At 39.9% G+C, this 19382-nt stretch overlaps 1 protein-coding gene across 1 annotated transcript in view; it reads left to right on the forward strand.

Moving 5' to 3' along the window:
- LOC129369470 (zinc finger protein 609-like) overlaps positions 1 to 19382 on the forward strand; it is an 89988-nt gene that overhangs the window by 58368 nt on the left and 12238 nt on the right. The window contains exon 3 of the mRNA XM_055044892.1: positions 3165 to 3390. Coding sequence (XP_054900867.1) covers positions 3165 to 3390 — 226 coding nt within the window. The remainder of the gene's footprint in view (positions 1 to 3164; positions 3391 to 19382) is intronic.

Here is a 19382-nt window from a genome sequence, read left to right on the forward strand (position 1 = left end):
ACCAAGGGTCTCCTGTACTTTCTATTAAACCTTGTTCTCATTTATTTAGGCGTCTGAGTCTGTTTGGAACAGAATTACCTATAAGCGACATCCTACTGGTAGCTGTTATTAAGTGAAATCACAAAATCGGTAATATGTAATGTGAATTGAATTAGCAAAACTTTCTCCTAGAAAAGCCTGACATGTGCAGTGGCAGGGCGAGTCCGCCAGTTACTGGCCTGGTGGACTGCAAAAGCAACATGTTTTTGTGGTTAAAAAAATTGTAAAAGTTACAAAGGTTCAATAATATGGAAATAATACTATCTCAGGAAAGAGCAGGGACAGCGCAATTTGTGCACACTCCCTCTCACAGTTCAATGTATCAGTTTTAAACCTATCTAATCAATCTTTCCTGTTAGTGTTTCTGGTGCTCAGAATCAAGTAAAGTCCGGTTGCCCGTCCGGAGAAACGATGTACTTACAATTGTTGGTTGTTAGCGCTATGAATGGTCATACCTTGGATCTGGTATGTAATGACTAAAGCTGCATTACAAAACAAAGAACAGACAAAATAACCAGTAGGACTCCATTAACAAATAATCGATGAGTCCATTTGAAAGCAGCTTACTCTATTTTTATCTTTGATTTTCTGCTGTCATTTTTGGTTTGAGCCCTCTGTGGCTCCATAAAATCCAGAACCGTTGGACGGTGACAGTTCAATGTGAACTACCCATCCCGTCTCGTCCACTCAGAATAAGCGACTTCGTCAGCTTTGACTCTGCCATGAACACATTAATTAGTTCTTCCTCTAGGCACCAGTGAAAATGGGCCATCCACCCTGACATGTCAGAAAGCCATGAAGCAAAAAGGCTTACAAGAGCTAATGTGAAATTTCATCACGGATTAATGTTTGGTTTTCAAAGTACCCTGGTCATCGTGGATTTAGATTTCTTATCCTGTGACTGATGCAACCTACACAGAATATCTCGGTGTATAATCTATAACTATGTCTTAAATTGGAGGGGGGAAGCTTTAATCTTACTTCATCTTTTGACAGTAGCAAAAGATTAGAATCACACTGGATGAAACAGAAACTCAGCATCATAATTAGTTTTTTTTCTCACCAATCAGACGAGATTCGTCACGGGAACAGTTTGGTCGACATTTGATCAAACATCTGAGAACCGCCGATGTCGAGTTTGTGCTTGTTCGTCTGGTAAACCTGAAGCAAAGCCCACTGAATGAAGACGATTAAAAACAGCAGCTCATCCGTTTGATTCTGTATCAAAGTGTTGGACTTACTGTCTCATCTAAATGCAATAAACTTCGTAGTCAGGAGCGACTGTTTGGTAGTTTTTGGATAGCTACGTACCCTGAAAACAATTATTTAAAGGCTCTGCAGGCTGATAATCTACTGTGTCAGTTGTTGTTTTGTCATCTAAGTGTAATTGGATTCAGCATTGGCAGCATATTCCAGAGCACTGAGTGGTTTATGCCCAATTAATAAATGCGCGTCGCTGGCTGCAGCCTGGCATTCCTCCTGCAGTTCACTGCTAATTATTTGGAGCGCTTTAATGTCGACTGCCTTGAATAAAGAGCACTAAGAATGGTGCCGCAACGGGCCCTGAAATCACCGACAGTTTTCCTCAGCATGTCTCTCTTTTTACTTTTTTTTTTGTTTTGTTTTTGTCCACCCACATTTTCCTGCCTCCAGTTTTGGTCGCTCTCATTGAGTCCGCGCCTGGCTGTCCTTTTCGTTTTCCTCTCCCACACGGACCTGCTGTCGTTTCATCGCTGTCACGGCGTGTCAGAACAGGTGAAATCAATTACTGACCCTCAGCGGCCTACTCCCTTACCGCAACTAGCTTTTTTTTAATTGAGAGAATTAATGAGCGATCAGTCTGCGAGATTATTTGGGTATCAGGGATTGCTCTGCTGTGTGCGAGGGAGGAAAGCTGGAAGAGCTGGTTGTGGCGAGGGGGTTTGTTTGCTCGACCCTGCATTTCTAATTCTGTCCTTCCACAGAGGCAGTTAAGGCAGTTCACATTCCTCCTCTTTATACTCTGACTGCTAATCATCTCTGGGGTTGAGCAGAAAGGTTGAGGAAAGACACAGTAGTTCATTGCACCATTTTACAGCTGCATCGCCCTTCGCTCTATTGAGGATCTCTTTCAAGGGCCTCTGCAACACCAGAATCTCTCAATATCCACTTCCCTTTCCATGTTGGCTGAATCATAGCATTAGTGCAGTAGATAATCATATATGAGCAAAACCGTTCATATACGGATACAAAAACCTAACTTGGTACAAATGTCCCCTCTAGGTGCTAGTTTTTTTAAAAAAAGTTAGCCTCTGAATAATTCAGGATGGCAGCAATTATCCAAGATGGCCACCATGTTACATATGGTACGATTTTGCAGCAAAATCGCCCGTTAGATGGTGGACATTTTTCAAAATGTCTGCCATGGTTGTAGCAGATGACATGTTTGCTCTAATGTTGGCAGCTGTTACTGTCAGCAGTGAGCACAGCTAACCAAAAAGTTAGATTTAGTGACCAGTATTTCGCAAAGCAAGAATCTGAGCTATTCCAAAGCCTAACTGCTAATTATCTAAGCTAATGCTAAGCCACTAGACACATAGAAAATTAACAGAAGCCAATGCTAAATCGCTAATAATTTTTAGAAATTAGCAGGAGCTAACGCTTAACCGCTAACCACATGAAAAATTGGTAGAAGCTAATGCTAACCATTAAGAGGTTTCTCTGTCTGTCGTCTTCAGCTACTCTTCTAGTTGACGACTGGTGTGAGACATTCAAACAGTAAAGTCCTTGGCTTCAGTTTTGCTATCTAATTTTGCTACGTATTATTTCTTTAAATTTGTCTGACTAGGTTCGTCAAAAACATATAATGCGACAAAGTTAATTCAAGTCATGAAATAATTGATTTAAAAGCCTCAGAAACAGTGGTTGTCATCCTGGAATTAGCTAATGGGAAATACAAAAACATACAATGTGAGGGGTGAACATCGAAATGTTTGATTGTATCCTTAGTTGAAACAATATTTTACAGTAATATGCTGAACAACATTAGCTCTGTGTGTGTGATTAGAAAGATTTTCTGAAGAGTTTCATGGGTTTCTTTTTTCTTTTTTTTTTTGTCTCTCAAACTTCTTTGTCCTTCTTCGCAGATTGAATCTCCCGTCTCCACGCCAGCTCCTCCCCCTCTCCACCTGCTGGCCACGGTCGGCAACAGCGAAATCGCCTCGCCGTGCGAGCAGATAATGGTGCGCACACGCTCGGTGGCGGTGAACACGTCCGACGTGGCCCTGGCCACAGAACCCGAGTGCTTGGGGCCCTGCGAGCCCGGAACCAGTGTCAACCTTGAAGGCATCGTGTGGCAAGAAACCGAAGACGGTAAGAGAAGAGATTAAACATAATTCTCTGAAAATTCACTTGTCGTGAAACACTGAGGTTCTGCATTGTTTTTGCACAAGAGGAAATATTGTAAAACATATGGGATTGATGCGTCTTGTCTTGTACAGTTCCTGTCAGCTTGTTTAGCTTTTTTTGCTTAAGCAATGGTTGGAATTTTTTGTAGATTTTCTTTAATCCACACAGTCAAAGCTATTCAAACACAATCACGACTCAGAGTTATGTGGTGAAATGTTAAATATTCCTCAACAAGTTGCACCTTGATTATGCTTGTCATCAACACTCTTCTGCAATAAATCCGACTGGATTTCACAGTAGAGCTCAATTATGCATTGGTTTGTTTTCTGGCATTGACCTGCCTTTTGGGTATAGTCTGTACATTTTCAGCTGGGTTGAGATGAGAAATTTTGATAGATTCATTTTTCTGTATTCATTTCAAGAACAGTTTAGAAATCTGTTTGAAAACATTGTCCTGCTTTAGCGCCCAGCTATATCCAGGGTTCAGCCATTTAATTGTTGTTCTGAGGTGAAGTTGGAAGAATCTATAGGCAATCTTGAACAGTTTTGTGCTATTGACCATGTAAGGTGCGAAAGCATCACCTTGACTTATCCAAATACGCATTGTGTCCCTGTGGCTATAAGCCTTAATCTGTCTCCTTTGGCTAGGGATTTGGCCTGTACGTTAGGGCAGCTGAAAATTTCATTGAAGCTTGAAAGTTTGGATTTTTACATCAGAGACGTCTATCTTGGCCAACAGCTTTTCAGCCCATGTTGACGTTAAACTGGCTTCACTGTGAACAATGACAACCGTGTTGTAGCAGGTTCCAGTTTACAGCAATTCGAATGTGGACGAGGTGGTTTTTTTCCAACTGTATCAAAGTTTGTGTATTTTGCAAAACTACCATGGAAACAGAATTTTTTTTTGCATCACACGAGTCACGTGATCAACGGCCAGAATACGTGAAGGCGATGACAGAAAGTGGCAGGAGGATGATGGCACGTTACGTTTTTAGCTGACATCATGTGAACAAACATATTTATGTGTGATTTTAATTGCCTTTTTTACTTAATGGAAAAACCACGATTGCAAAATTGTGTTTTCAACAGTAGCAGAATATGGTCAAAGTGTTACATATGTTTGTAATAAAACGCAACTGTGTGCAGATGAGGACCAGACACCAGGGCTCATCTGCATGTGATGAGCCCTGGTGTCAATAGTCACTCCACTATTGTCAACTTTTCAGATATTTAAAAAAAATATCTGCATTGACCAAAACCTGAATTGGCAAGCTGGGGTTTTTAAAAATCAGTAATTGCCCTAAAACTGCACTGGCTGCTCCCCTCATCTATGCCATTGATGAATGTATGTAAGCTTCTTTGAAGGTGTACATAGCGACTGTGTGGCGAAGACTTCAAAGAATTTTTCGGTTTTGTCATTGCTCTTCATATGTTTATGCCTCCTGAAATATAATTCAGTAAACCCAACATTGCCTGAGGAAATACTGGTGGCACCAATTTGTGCTTTAACAGCGCATACTGCATTATACTTCCAGGCAGCATAGTGGTTGGCAGCCAGTTCTTAGGTGGCCTTGATTTGTTTTTTCTTTTTTTCTTCTCTGCCTGGGAGTGTGCAGACGGGAGTTTGTTGCACAGAGATATCTCCTCAAAAACATCATGCCTCCACAACAAAAGCTGTGTTGTTTTTTTCTTTTTTTTCTTTTTGCAAGCATGCCAGTTGGGAATAGAGTTGGCTCATCCCCTGCGGTGCAATCCGAGCGAAATCTTAGGCACTGTTTTTTTTTCCCCCTAGCCTTTCATTGAAACCACATTGAGCTTATTTAATTTTAAGATGTATCAGTATCATTATCAGGGTTCCTTTTGGATCTGAGAAACTTTGCTTCTTTTTTCCCCCCCTGTCTCTGTTGTGAATGTGAAATAATGCAAACAGTGAATCTTCAAAGCGGCTCGCGCTCAGCCGCTCTGCGGGCATGCTGAGTACAAATCGCCCACACATCCACAGTGCTGCCTGTTGGTTCACTTTGAGGAACCAAACAGGAGAAGTGGAGGGGGAGAGGTACAAAAAAAATACTCTCTGCCTCATCAACATTCCCAAAACAGACCCTGCCATTGAGTGGCTTTCCCCCCCCCCCCCTATCCTTTTTTTTGTGATTTTTGCTCCAGCTCTGAGCCGTGTTTGATTCCCTCTCTTCTGTTACAGAGCATCCAGCCGGTCACCCCTTGACTCTGTATCCAGGCAAACTGGGAGAGAGTGAGTGCATGGCGTGGGGGGCGTGAGAGGGGGGAAGACAAGGCCACTTCTGTTAGTGACACAAACATGGCTCTGAGCCAAAACCAGTACTATGCTGTTCTCCCTCATTCTCCACCTCCCACAGAGTGATTGAGCCCCCTCCTTTTGCCCTGCCCCTTCTCCCCCCATTCACATTCCCCCTGTCCTTCGCCTGCACTCTCCCTCTCTCTTTCTCTCAAGCTGGTATTTTGGCTGAAAGAGGTGGTGGTTTGGTCTGGTGGAGCTGTGTTTTCCTCTGATTCTGTCCTGTCTGGCCCAGTGGGGAGGAGGACAGTGGGTTCTTTAGAGTGGTTTTTAAAGTGGTGAGGTGAAGAGAGATAGGGAGGGGGGGTTGGTTGGGAGGTGGTGATAGGGAGGTGGGGGTGGTCACTCTGCAGGTTTAGCACACAGGTTGTTATGGCTGTCAGAGCTTTGGAGACCACTCGAATAAGATTACAAGTGCACTCGCTTTGAAGATGCCTTTTTTTCCCTCCGTCTTCTTCTTTTTATCTGGGAGGAAAAAGACTTGTCGAGCAGACGTAATTTATTTCTGTCAGGGTTTTTAGACTTACTTTGAAATTTGCCGTGAGAGTTGCTTGATAGGAAGAAGCCACATGTGATATGACTTGGGGTTTTTTTTGTTTTTTTTTAAATTGTACGATTTTTTTCTTCTTTTTAATGTTCGTTTAAGGTAGCCGGCTCCCTCCTTCCCTCCCCCCTAACAAGAGCTGCGGTTTGAAAGGGCAGAGCGATCGCCGTCGAAAAACACGGTTTCAAATATCAGAAGCACTCAATTTATTACTGGGGATTTATGGACATGGAGAAGAAATATGGTCCATGTTAGCTGACAGGAACAAATTGCATATACATGCATGTTTTCATACTGTACTACTCATTTGGTATACTGTAATTTATGCCATTGATTGTCAAAGGGTGGAAGTTAAGCATTTCTCTCACCAGCCACTGTTGCTAGTGGAATAAACAAATGTTTGTTTCTTTTTAATGTTACAATTACAGGTTATTGGAAGCTTTTATTACTGACTGGTAGCAACATACCATACTTATGTACTGACATAGTGTTGCTGGTGGTAGCATGCTGTGTTTAACCCCAGTATGTGTCGGTAGTTTACTGCTTTTAATAAATTATGAAGACAAAAACTCCTACAAAGTCAGAAATCTCACTTGCAGTTCTGTTAAATTACACATAATTTTCTGAAGATTTTATTTGAAGTTATATTTCCATTAATTGCGATTCTGAACCCTGTTTGGACCTGCGACTCTCATGAAATATTACAGATTATCACTTCTAATGAAACTAAATAACCCTGATAGATCTTAACATGAAAAAACAAAAAACTTAAAATCTATAAAACCTTCAAATCAAGAACAAAAAATCACCAGATGGTGCATGTTTTACCTGTTTCAATAAATACAAGATACAGTTTCCAATAGTAGCACCATCTGCTACTTTGAGATAATTTACATAAACTCATCAAATATACAAAATATATGTATACATTTAACTGCAACAATTAGGTAGCAATTCAGCAGCTTCACATCATAAATATAGTCATGTTTTTGCTTAATAGTTGTTTTTTTTACCTTGATATTCACAGAAAAACTTCTGTAAGCAAACTCTCGCATTCCCTTTATGATATTTATTAAATATTTTCATTAAATTCAAATATAGTTTACACGATAGAATGGCATCATTAGAATAAAAATGTGGCCGTACAGCTAAGATTTTACTCTTGAAAGCCCACTCTGTATAAGGACATAAATGATTCAGCAAGCAGAAATAAAACAGTATTTTTCTTTTGTATACATTTTTCATGTCTTTACATTTTGGAAGTTTGTTTACTTTTCATTCTAAGTTTGTTTAAACTGACTTTTGTAAGAGATGCAAAGAAGAGAACACATAAGAACCTGTTATATGTCGAGTAGAGTTGAGATACAAATCAAAACACACATCTTTAACGCCTCTATTGTGTTTTCCTCTGACCAAGGCTTTTGTTTGATTCTACTTGATGGTTTTCCATCAAAGTAGAAACAATTCAGCAGTCAATAAAATTATCCACAGCCCCACTCTCAATTTTACCATTTAATGACTTATCAGCTTTGTATATTAACTCAAATTCAACAAGAAAAATCTTTGTTTTACTGAACAATAAAGCCAAATGTTTAGCTTAAAAACAGCTTCTTTGAATTCAATGCTTGTTGGCTGCAGATAAATGAGCTTCTATTTGGAAGAGAGCCTGATGTCGTGTCTAAAAAGGAAACACCAGTTTGTCGTTTTATTCTTAAAGTCTGCATTCTTCAGATTTTTCAGTTTTGGTATAGTCAGTAAACTCATTCTCAATGACTTACATTGCGCTGCTTTTTTTTCACACCACATTAAACAAAAAGATATGTGCTGTATTCCCTCTGCATCATTTTTTTATGGCACAAGCTCCTAAAAATCCGCTGACTGGCCTTGGAATGAAATCGACCTGGTTGCCATTTGCGTCACACCCCCATGCAGCTGCTGTTACTTCAACAAATAAGAACCAACTCTGTCACAAAAACAAGACTCAAAAGAACCAGGAAGAAAAACAAAGCAGTCATTCTGATTAGAAGTGAATAATAAAAATTAAAAAAAAGTTCACCAGATTCTTTTATATGTGCAGATTTCAGGCATTTTAACCCCCTATCTAAATGTACGTGCGGATATAATTTAGCATGCCAAACAACAGCTGCTTTATCACCTCCGCCTTTTGGCCTAGTGGGAGTAAATGAACAACAAGCTCCCAGTAATTGTCTGCGCCTCACCCGTCTCACTCTGAATGCCAGAGAAGGAAGCAGACGAGGAGGAAGCAAGCAACACATCATAAAAAGCGATCAAAGAAACTGGACCTCTGGTTAGACCTGACAACATTCTTGCTTGATGAGGATGAATGGATTTTTTCTTTTTTTTATTTCTGTCTCATGTAATTGCAGGCTTTGAGCACAAATGCGTCCAAATCTGGATAATGACTTAATGGAAGCTAAAATGCATCATGGGTTGCTCTAAAATAAAACCCACATACCTTTTTTAAAAAATATATAAATTAAAGCTGTCTTTTGTAGAAGAACAAAAAAATGTCTAACGTAGGAGAAAGTGTCTGTCATCCTGTCAGTCTGGAGTTAACTGAAGCATAGACATCAGGAGGAGGTTAGCTGGGTGAGGTGGGGAGGAGGGGGGTCACAGCGATGGTATTTTAAGGCCTAGCACTGAAACAAATTCCCTCAGAGCAGACGAGGCAGTGGCAGCTCCTAGGGTCGTGTCGGCGGGGCGACGGGGGCGGCCCCTCCCAGGCTTAGCATGCTGATACCTCCAAATGCCATCTCTGAGATGCAGGGGAAGTTTATTGGTCTTGAAACGGAGCCCAGAACGCCTTGGCTCCTGCTCCAGGGCAGAGGGAACACAGAGGGGGCCCCTTTAGCCAAACACTGCAGCTCCATGCCAGTGGCAGTGTGGCGTTTAGACACACACAACACACACACACACACACACAGAGACATACACCGATCCTTCAGTTCACAGCAGGCTATTCCCAAAGCAGGTCCCACAGCTTCTTATGCTCCCTAATAGATGAATAATATAAGCTGTTTGTTATAAGTGTTTGTCTCATGGATTATTTATACAGCCGCCATCACTGCAGCATCTCCAACTTTGGCTTTGTCATGGCAGTTAATAATGGTTAGGCTTCTGAATGGAAGAAATGTGAATGTATAACAGATGGAAGTGAAGTTAATCTCATGTAGCACTGTCAAGTTGCTGTGTTGGTTCAAGCTATCATAACAGGCCCTAGATATGAAGAAGAAGAGTGCTTTACATGACAGTGTAAAGCACTAAGACTCTTATTCTGATGTTGGAAAGGAAGTAGATACGCGGTTGTTTTGTGGTCAATTATGGAAAATTGCTTATCAGAGTGTATGCAGAGGTTTATTTGACACTGAGAACCACTAGCTAACCATCTAACTGCTAACCATGCTAACTAAATTATATATCTGCTTTAGAGCTTCCTATTGGTGCTGAACTGAAGAATTGTTTCATGGACTTAAATCAGGGCTGCAGTTGTGCACTTCTAGTTCAAAGCTTGAAATATATTCTTCAACCACAGCTACCTTAACCCACTTTTTTCTTTTTTCTTTAATCCTGGTTGGAAAAAAAATAGCATCTTAACTTTTTATGGATTTCAATAAGAATTCTGTTATCTATGTATTACAACATTAACAACCTCAAAGCCCGAATGTTTATCATCCGGAGCATGACTAAAGCAGTGTTAGGCTAAAGACTCTCCTAAATCTAGCACAGACTGGGTACTCTTACAGCTAGCACAGACTGGGTATTCTTACAGCTAGCACAGACTGGGTATTCTTACAGCTAGCACAGACTGGGTATTCTTAAAGCTAGCACAGACTGGGTATTCTTAAAGCTAGCACAGACTGGGTATTCTTAAAGCTAGCATAAACTGGGTATTCTAGCACAGAAAACCAGAGTTCATGTATAAACTGGGCCTATTTGTTATCAACTTAATTCCACAAAAATTCGTCAGAAGTAGATTAAGTCTGGACATCATCTCCATAGGTCCCTAAATATTAAAATCCCATCTTGTCCAGATGTGTGTAGTTTTGTCTCATTGACCAGATATATCATCTCACTTGTAATAATGGAGCAGTTTGTTTAATTTCTCCCTTTATTTGGTTTCTAAATATGAAGTACACCAGTCCTGTATGAAAAACGGATGTCTGCATGTATTGCTCACCTGCCAGCTGTCTTTTACCGGCGACTCATTACATCGTTTTTCAGTCAAGCCATGGCCTCTCTATGGGACGTACTTGAAAATAAAGGAAGCGTTGTGTGGACACCTGTATCTGTCAATCAGATCAATGAGCAGCAACCAAATGGATTGTAAAGCCAATCACAAAATACTCATTTTATTAACAGTCGGGTTCAGAGCCTAAGGATTAAAGCAAAAACGATTTATTTCCTCAGTCCGCCCAGATGATTTTCATTTGCCTGTTCTTTGGGTGCTCTCTTAGCCAACTTTCACCCTCACCAGTGCTTACTGTGCAAGAGTGGAAGTGGACAAATTCCAAGCGAGAATGTCGCTTTTCTAAATGCATGTGGTTAAAATGACACAATAGGAAACTTCAGATAGTCACGGATTATTGTTCCTGAGGGGGAGAGCCTGATTTGTTAGTCACACATTTAGTCTCTGGGTGAAGTTGGCAAGATGGTTCCCGAATTAACTCAAATCTCATGAAAAAAGAGACATTTGTTCCCGTTCTTACTGGCCGACAACAGCCTTTTTCCAAACACTTAAACAGTCTCAAAGTATAAATCATACGCCTGGAGGAGTTGGAGGGCTTTGCCAGCGGTTGTCACAAGATATGTTTTCCTTATACACGTCAAGGAGAGCTTGAGTAATGTGCCTTTGGCAGATCCGTCTCTTAATCTCAGCACCATCTCCTCTAAGGAAAAACACCAGAGGGGTTGTTTTAACAAGAGATTGTAGATTCACCCGGATGACATTTGAGGATACTGCTCCCTGCTGCAGTGCTGATTACTTAGAGGACTATTTGCATGTAAAAATGTGGAAAAAATGTCAAGGATTTTATATTTTGGTCATTTCCGGCATGGGAGGCTGCTGTTTTTCTTTATGTGGAGGTAGAGACTGCTGCATGCAGCTGATAATGTTGGACCATGTGGAAAGCATACTAATACCGCGCTCCGTTCCTCTCAGTGGTATAAGAGAATTGACCTTCTCACAGGCTGTTATTCCTGTCAGGGAGAGTTACCTCAGACTTTCTCCTTTTATAAACCAGAAGGCAGCCTGAACTTTTCAACTGCGGCTTTATAATCCAAATAAAATCATCAACCAGACCCATCTCACATTCAGCAGTCATCTGTACCATCTTTCACCTCCAGTGCTAAAGTCTATATATGTACTTTATGTTACTGCAAGGAAAGATGTTTGGATTCATCTGTTCTTTTTTTTTTACATTTCTTACAGTTTGTGCATCCTTATGATCAGAAATTAATTAGTTCATGTTGTAGGTGAAACGTGCATCAAGATTTTCAGCCTTTAACAAATGCAACAAATTATAAATCTGTCCAAAAATGTGGTTCACGCTTTATATTTGTGATATATGTGTGGTTCACACTTTATATTTTACATATATGAACCTTTTTTTGCCCCTTGTGGTTTAAATATTTTCATGGAAATATTGGAAATGTAACATCATGGTCTGGTACATCATAAAAAGTTTTCTTAAATTCTGTTGAGAATATGCAGAAGGTTTTAAAAGCTGAAGTTTCAGTGAAGCCTTTGCTGTTTTCTGAACATTTATGTTGTAATTGGTATAAGAGATAAAACCTTATGTATGAAAACAAATACAGTACATAAGAAATTGTCTGTGCAGTACCAGCAACAACAATTTTCCATCTTACAAATTAACATTTGACTCTGCAGACAATGTAAGTACTGTATTTGTTTTCATATATAAGTTTTTATGTCAAGAAGCAATGAAGTTTATTTGCATAGCACATTTCAGCAACAAGACAGTTCAAAGTGCTTTATGTCATAAAAACACAAAAATACAAAGTAATAAAAATACTATGCAGTGAGAAAACAGTAACAAATATTTTATTTTTGTGAGGGCCATCATCAAACTGACATATTTCATTATAGTGAGATGACCTGATCTAGGCCTTACTTCGTACAGAGACCTGCCTCTGCTTTGCTCTGTTAAAGTTTTAAACAATTAGATCTGACATTACAACGTTTTGGTGTGACATATGTATCGTGCCAGCTCCATAAAGTTTTGTAGCAATTACATGCGCTGCAAATTTCCTGCTGCCAATTTTAGTGGGGGTACTACAATGTAAAATCGACTTTTGAGTTTTATATCAAGTTATAATGTTTGTTTCCTCTTCAAACACATTCTTGGAGAGATACCTGGATTCTTTCATGCAAGTTTGAGAAATCCTTTAATCTCCAAGGCAACCATTGAACTGTGAAAAACTGTTGACCTAGCGCCACCTGCAAGAGATGTTTTTGATGACTTCCTGAAGGTTCGGGAGGAGCAGCAGCTTATGCGACGCAGGTCCAATTTTTACAACAACTAAAGTTGGCGTAGTTACTTAATTTTTGCTGTAAACTTGCACTGTAAAGATGGTAAGATTTTTTTCTTACCATCTTTGTCTTCTTATTTTTTATGAGAATCAGCAATCCAGACTTTAGTGGGTCAGGGAGGATCAGAATATAGGACCACACAAGCTCCTAACCCAGGAGTGTTCAAACTGGAGCGCTGAAGCCCCTTGGGGGGTTTTTACAGACTACTGCCAGGACTACCTTCCATTGTATTACCTCCACAGTGCTGAAAGTGACTCATACGGCTCGTCCTAAATCGCTGTGTGCCCAGCATTTAAGCTAAAGGTCATCCTGAGGACTTAGTATTTTGACACTCACATAACCGGACAAGCTCTACTTCCCTTTATGCACCGCGAGAGCAGAATAACACAGTAAAATGAAAACATGCTCGACACTTGGGTGCTGAAACGCTTCATTTGTCAAGGTTACGGTTATTGCTCGTGGCAGCACCCAGTTATCTTTTATCTCCACTGATGAATACTGACACCATTTTTCTCATTGTTCCCACTTTTTTTTTTTTAATCTGCATATAGCCTTTAAAAGCAGAGCTTTCACACAGAGCACTAGGAATGGAGACAAATTGATCTCTTTTAGCAGAGGGTCTGTCAATAATCGCATCAGATTCTGAGTGTGTTTTGAAAGGTGATAATTGCAAGTGCTGGTAATTGTTCACACAAGCAAACAGTTTTGTTTGTTTTTGCTGGGTTTTTTCTAAGCCATGCCTTGTACTATTCAGACATTTCTTTCACACATCTTTGTCTAATAGAAACCTTAAATATTATGCCGCTAATTGAGTGTTTCACCCAATTATCGCAGAGAAACGATCCTCCGTTTTCAGAGATAACTAAGGCATTTTGACAAGGTCAGTCAGTGAAAATGTCATTAACCTCTGCAGATTCCTGTTGGGCTTGAGGAGGTCAGAGGTGAGCCAGTGAACTCCCAGCCAACACCGACTTCAGCAGCAGCAGAGGACCTGATATTTTTGCTCCTGCTGGAACTTAATGAAATGTGTTAAGTGGGAAAGAGGGGGAGGCTTTGAACAGAACATGGCATACTCGCTACTCCTGACTTCATTTCTTGCCTTTCATTGTCCTCTCGTCTGAGCAATCTTGCACGTTTTGCGTTCAGAGCCCAAAACAGAGGCGCCGTTTGTTGTTCAACAGCACTGAAAGGAAACGAGTGTTAAAATTACAGGCCAATTCCTCTCATTAATGCGGGCTTCATTCAGTTGTCCTGGGTGACCCTATTAAGCCTGACACAATAAGGGGGGACATGCAGGGGAGGGCAGAGAGCGGGGAACTGGGTTCGCTTTATATCGCTCTGACCCTTTTCTCTCACCCCGCTGAAACCCTTCCCTACAAAACAAATCCCAAGTGAAATGCAGCTCCGCTCAGCAAGTTTTATTTTTTGATCTTTGAACTCCAGCAGTTTTTTTTCTCCCCTACTAAAATAAATCCAGAAACAAATCCAGTCAGTCAACAGCGGGATCAAGGCTCAAACATACACACGTATATTGAAGGAAATAATGGGTGCAAAGTCATCTTGAACTCTATTCAGTTTATTGAAAACCTGTTAACGTTTGTTTTTTTTTTCTTCTGAGAAAGGCTGCTTTATATGCTCCAATTGATAGTTTAGAAAATGATTCATTTTGTTTTTCACCCATAATCCATATTTTGTGAAATTATTTGCTTATTTGTTTTTATTTTTGTGTATTGAATTAATACACTTGTCGAAGATCAGGTGTTTATTTTATATGTGGACGTCTAAAGCAATCACTGCGCTTAAGCTAGAGAGGAATTAGTCAAAAACAGAAAATAAAGTTCTGTAGCTCCATTTCACACTTTTATTTGGAAATGAAGGAGAAATAACATATTTCATTCTATGACTTTTTGCTGACTTCTTGTCTCTAACAGAACCCATCAGTTCTGTTTTGAACAGAGGAAAAGCTAAGTGTGGTTTGACTCTATTTTTGTTTTGTCTTGACACGTTGAAACTGAAAACATGAAAATTCAAATTAGTTTTAGTTGCTATACTGACCCTGAATTGAGTTGTGTAGAAAATGGTCATTATGCAGGGGGCAAGAACTAGAGACAAACATTTTCTTTAAACGAACAATTGTTCATGCTGAATTGTGCAGCGCACATACCATGTTCCTTAATGTTACTGACTCATAGCCATTGCTGCTTGTTGACCTTTTTTAGGCACCGAATGAAGCCGTTTACAGCTGATGGTTTTATATAGCTCTTAGCAAGTCGCTAATAATTAAACAGATAACCGCACTCTATGCTTTACATCATGTTTAATGCTCATCTGTTGTACATTTGGTTAGTAACTTTTGCAACCAAATATTGATCCATAAAGAAATAGTCAACAGATTAGCCCTAAATTGTAGGCCGAGCTCTTCATGTGTTGTTAGAAGTATTTTTAGCTCCATCCTTTGCTACCAATGACCAAGCACACACTGAAGGGATGCTATAATGTTGCATTATTGGCAATTAAAAGCTTGTTTCTTATTTTTAAAAGTAATTGAATTATTTATTTGCGTCTTACTGCCTTTCTAATATTTTATTAAAAAGGCTAAAGTAGTTAAGTGAAAAATCTGCAGAATGTGCCATTGTTTTATTGATTACTCATCAGAATAATCAATAGAGTTGATTAGTTGCAGGCCTAATTTACTGTAACTGCAGAACTAAAGACTTCAGCATGGTATAATGTTATTATCTCTTATTCATTGTGAGTAATCGGCATAAACTAAATACAATTTTGCTCACTTCTTCAAATCAGCTTGCAGTGAGTGGAGGACTGAAAATGTGATTGAGTTGTCCCAACGTCGTCTTGAGGCAGCAGCAGTATTATTATCATTCAGAGAAAGCCAGAGGCTGAGATTTGAGGTTACTCAGAAGCCAAGGATTACAGAGTTCCTTCCAGGCTTTCGGCATGGGAAGCTGTCCAGAAGGAAGCCTGTCAGGGGAGGAAAAAAATAAATAAATCGAGCACCTGGCACCATAGCAAGGTGCCAGATAAGATGTTTGCATTGTGTATTTTTATAGCAGCATCACTCTGATTGCAGCTGCCTTTTTCACGAGCTCATAAATATCCTGTAATTCCACCTCAATGCAGTTTTCTAATAAACGTTTGGGCAATACTGTGGATGTTTTTGCACATTTCATTTATTTATTTATTTTTGCACCTGACAGGATGAAATCATTCTGGCCAATTAATCGGCCAGAGTGACTAGAGTTGAAAGTGCTCGATAAGATTGATCGTTCCACCTTCTCATCAGCTGTTTTCACACAGCTTCACTAGATGACAGTGAGTTATGTTAAGAGAAATACAGGGAAATTCCTCTGGAAAACCCAAAGGCAAGCACATGCGATGTCAGATTACGGAGAAGATTTATCTTCAGGCAGGGCAGGGATCCTTAAAACGCTGCCAAACACAACACAACAGTTCACAGGAAGAAAGGGGAAAAAAACTGAAAAAACAGCAAAAATCCTTGAAAACGGAGCCACAGCTCAGACCTGAGTCATGATGGAAAATCTTCATGGTGACTTTAAGATGGTTTTGTGAGACGGTCGTTATTTAAGCTAAGTGAACCTGAGGCTAACTCTGTGCCAAGGCAACAACTTTATGTCCCAAGACGTAAAAGGATCCGCAGGATTGCAACACAATCTTTAAAATGTGATTCAGACTTGTGACTCAAACCGGTGACACCCAATTTTTGAACTTATCTTGGGTTGAAACTATCTTGGGTTTAAAATAGTCCATTTAGTATGAAATAATTAAGCATACATTAGACAAAAGGGTATACACTCTGGAGTACGGATAACATTAGCCAGTTCATATGGCAAAAAACCCCTGTGAAATATAACAGCGAATTAGAAGAATTGTGTTTTTATCACAAGTTGTGGTTTTCAGGGTAAATGGATTATTCCCAAATGTCCATACTGAAAATCTAGAAGCTAACTTTCAAAATGGAGTGAAACCTATTGCAGCGTACAAAGATTTTTCAAGGTTTTTTTTTTCTTTTTTTCTTACACTAGTTTCCTTATGTGCAGATTGTGACAGTAAGATTTATTTTTTGTTCTACATCATAATATGAGAATCCTGAGTGCGATCATATGACATGGTCGTGATTTTGCATTGTATTTATTTTTTCTTTGTTTGGACAATTGATCTTCTCTCTGCTTTGAGTTAATTTGGCAGAAAGTTTTATCATGAAAAACTCTGCGACTTAAACTGTACTTCAAACTAGAAACTATAGCTATATATTAAACTACATTGCTGACATTTGTAGCTCCGTGAAATACATTATGAATTGCAAAACGTACAAATTATATTACTAATCTTTGCAAAACACGTCTTTTTTCAGTTGTTCTTTTTCCGAGGATTAAAAACAAATTAGTGTTGGAATTAATTTGACTAAACTCCAAGCAAAGATGAATTTACAGGGGCAGGGGGCACCCAGAGAAATGTTTGAATCTCATTCATGCTCCTCCATTATACCGCCTGCATAAACGGCCGCATAAAATCTGAAGGGCTAATTTAAAATCATTAAGACTCGACGATTTCGCCGTATCATTCCTAACACCCCTCCATCCACTCTCTTTCCAGGCAGAGCGAAGGAAGGGCTATATCCTGCACATCAAGAAAGGCTAGTCATTCATGTGCGCCGCCTTGATTTACATCCCTGCCTCGACCAGCTGCCAGAGCCATTTTGTGTTTGAGTGTTTCAAGAGCTTAGGGGGCGGACTCTCGAAGGCGTTTCAGAAAATGGGTCTGGGTTCTTTTAATGTGACAGAAATCCGAACTCGAGGACCCCGCCGCGCTTTTGCCATCGCTTGCAGCCTTGACCAGGTGCTTGTGTTTTCGCGGCCGCAGATTTGAAGGCAGGAGACATGCAGCCAAGTGTCAGCAGGTTGCTGTAAACATATATAAATCCCTTATGCTCTTCTTGCTTTATGCCAGAGGCAGCAGGAGAAAAATGAGGTCTGAACTGTGAATGTTTTTTTTGTGTGTGTGTGTGTGTGTGTGTGTGTGGGAGGGAGGGAGGGAAGAAGGGTGGGGGTGAAGATTGTACGCTAGGGATGGTTATACCATTGAAAGAGGAAATGACAGAGCGGGTGAAGGCGGGAGGGAAAGTGGGGTGAGCAAGAGAGGTTTTCCTAAGCTAATAAAATGCTCTGGAGGATAGAAGCTGCCAGCCAGCATTCCTGTGTCATTAGATAAGTTAGCTCACTGCATCGTCCGGTTTCTCTGCAGTGCTGAAGTGGCAAGCTGAGGTCACCACCAGGGAGCGAGAGGGAGGGTGTGGGGCAATAAATCCTGAATGTTTTCACGCAGTCGCTGCTCTTAATCCTCGGAGGTCGTTTGGTTAGAAATCTGAAAAGCCTAAACTGGCGCATTTATTTTGAGCAACTTTCACAGCAACAACTTGTGCAGTGTTTTGTTCATGCATATGAATACTAAACGTATTTGGTCAGTATTTTTTTTTTTTTTTTTTTTTGTGGTTTTTGCTTTGTCCTAATGATGCTTCTATGCCGTCATATTTGTTTACAAAAAAAAGGGGAAAATTCATTTGGGAATTGAGCTATAGAGTTGAATCACTCCTGATGCTCCTGTCTGTGAATTTAATGTATATCAGTTGCTCCATTTTGTTATTGTGCAAAATCCACAAATTCCCACATGTTTTCGCATCAAATCCATAATTGAGTGTTGATTGGACATTTTCCACAGAAAATTGTCAAAAACATTGACTAACTTAAAGTTACTAACTCCCACCTGCAGGTGGCAGTATGTTTTACTTGTACTATACTGTTACCTCAGCCTGACATTTATCATCAAAGGAACAAATATGTCAAAATTTCTTGCAGATACTTATAAAGTAGCATCACAAAATCTGATTTTGATTGCAAAAAAATCACAAAAATAATTGCAAAATCCTGACTATTTGCTAAATTAATGTTTTTGAAATATTGTGTTGGTTTGATTGAAAAATGTTGGATCTCAAATGTAGAGATGCTCCCATCAGTTGGTCAATTTGCCCTCAGATCAGTTTGGATTTGTAGTTAGCAGATCAGTCTGATTTCAGTAAAAAAATAAAAAAACAGAATTGGTCAAAATCAGAATAGCCTTGTTGGACCTTAAAGATAATAAATCTGTAATAGCCTGGAAACGCATGTGTGATAATTAATTTTGCGCAGGATTATTTTCAAGGCCAAGCACAGACTATTTCCCAGGCCTTTATTTAGTTGTGTCTGGAACTAATTTGAGGTTTTAGATGCAGGATCAGGTGTCGCGCTCGGCCCCGGGGTCGGGTTGGGTAGCACACGATGGGTGCTACATAATTCACGCTGGCCAAATGGCAACGCAGAAGCTTCTAAATGTGACAGATTGCAGCAATGCCAGATGAGTCAATAGCTTTGTCTTACACACTCATTTACTGCCTGTCAAACTGAACCACTCTCTTTGAATTAGTTGTGTATGTTTTTTAAGAAGTTGTGGTGGAG

The sequence above is a fragment of the Poeciliopsis prolifica genome, unplaced genomic scaffold (genome assembly GCF_027474105.1).
Source record: "Poeciliopsis prolifica strain line A6 unplaced genomic scaffold, Auburn_PproV2 SCAFFOLD021, whole genome shotgun sequence".
In the NCBI taxonomy this organism is placed as follows: Eukaryota; Metazoa; Chordata; class Actinopteri; order Cyprinodontiformes; family Poeciliidae; genus Poeciliopsis; species Poeciliopsis prolifica.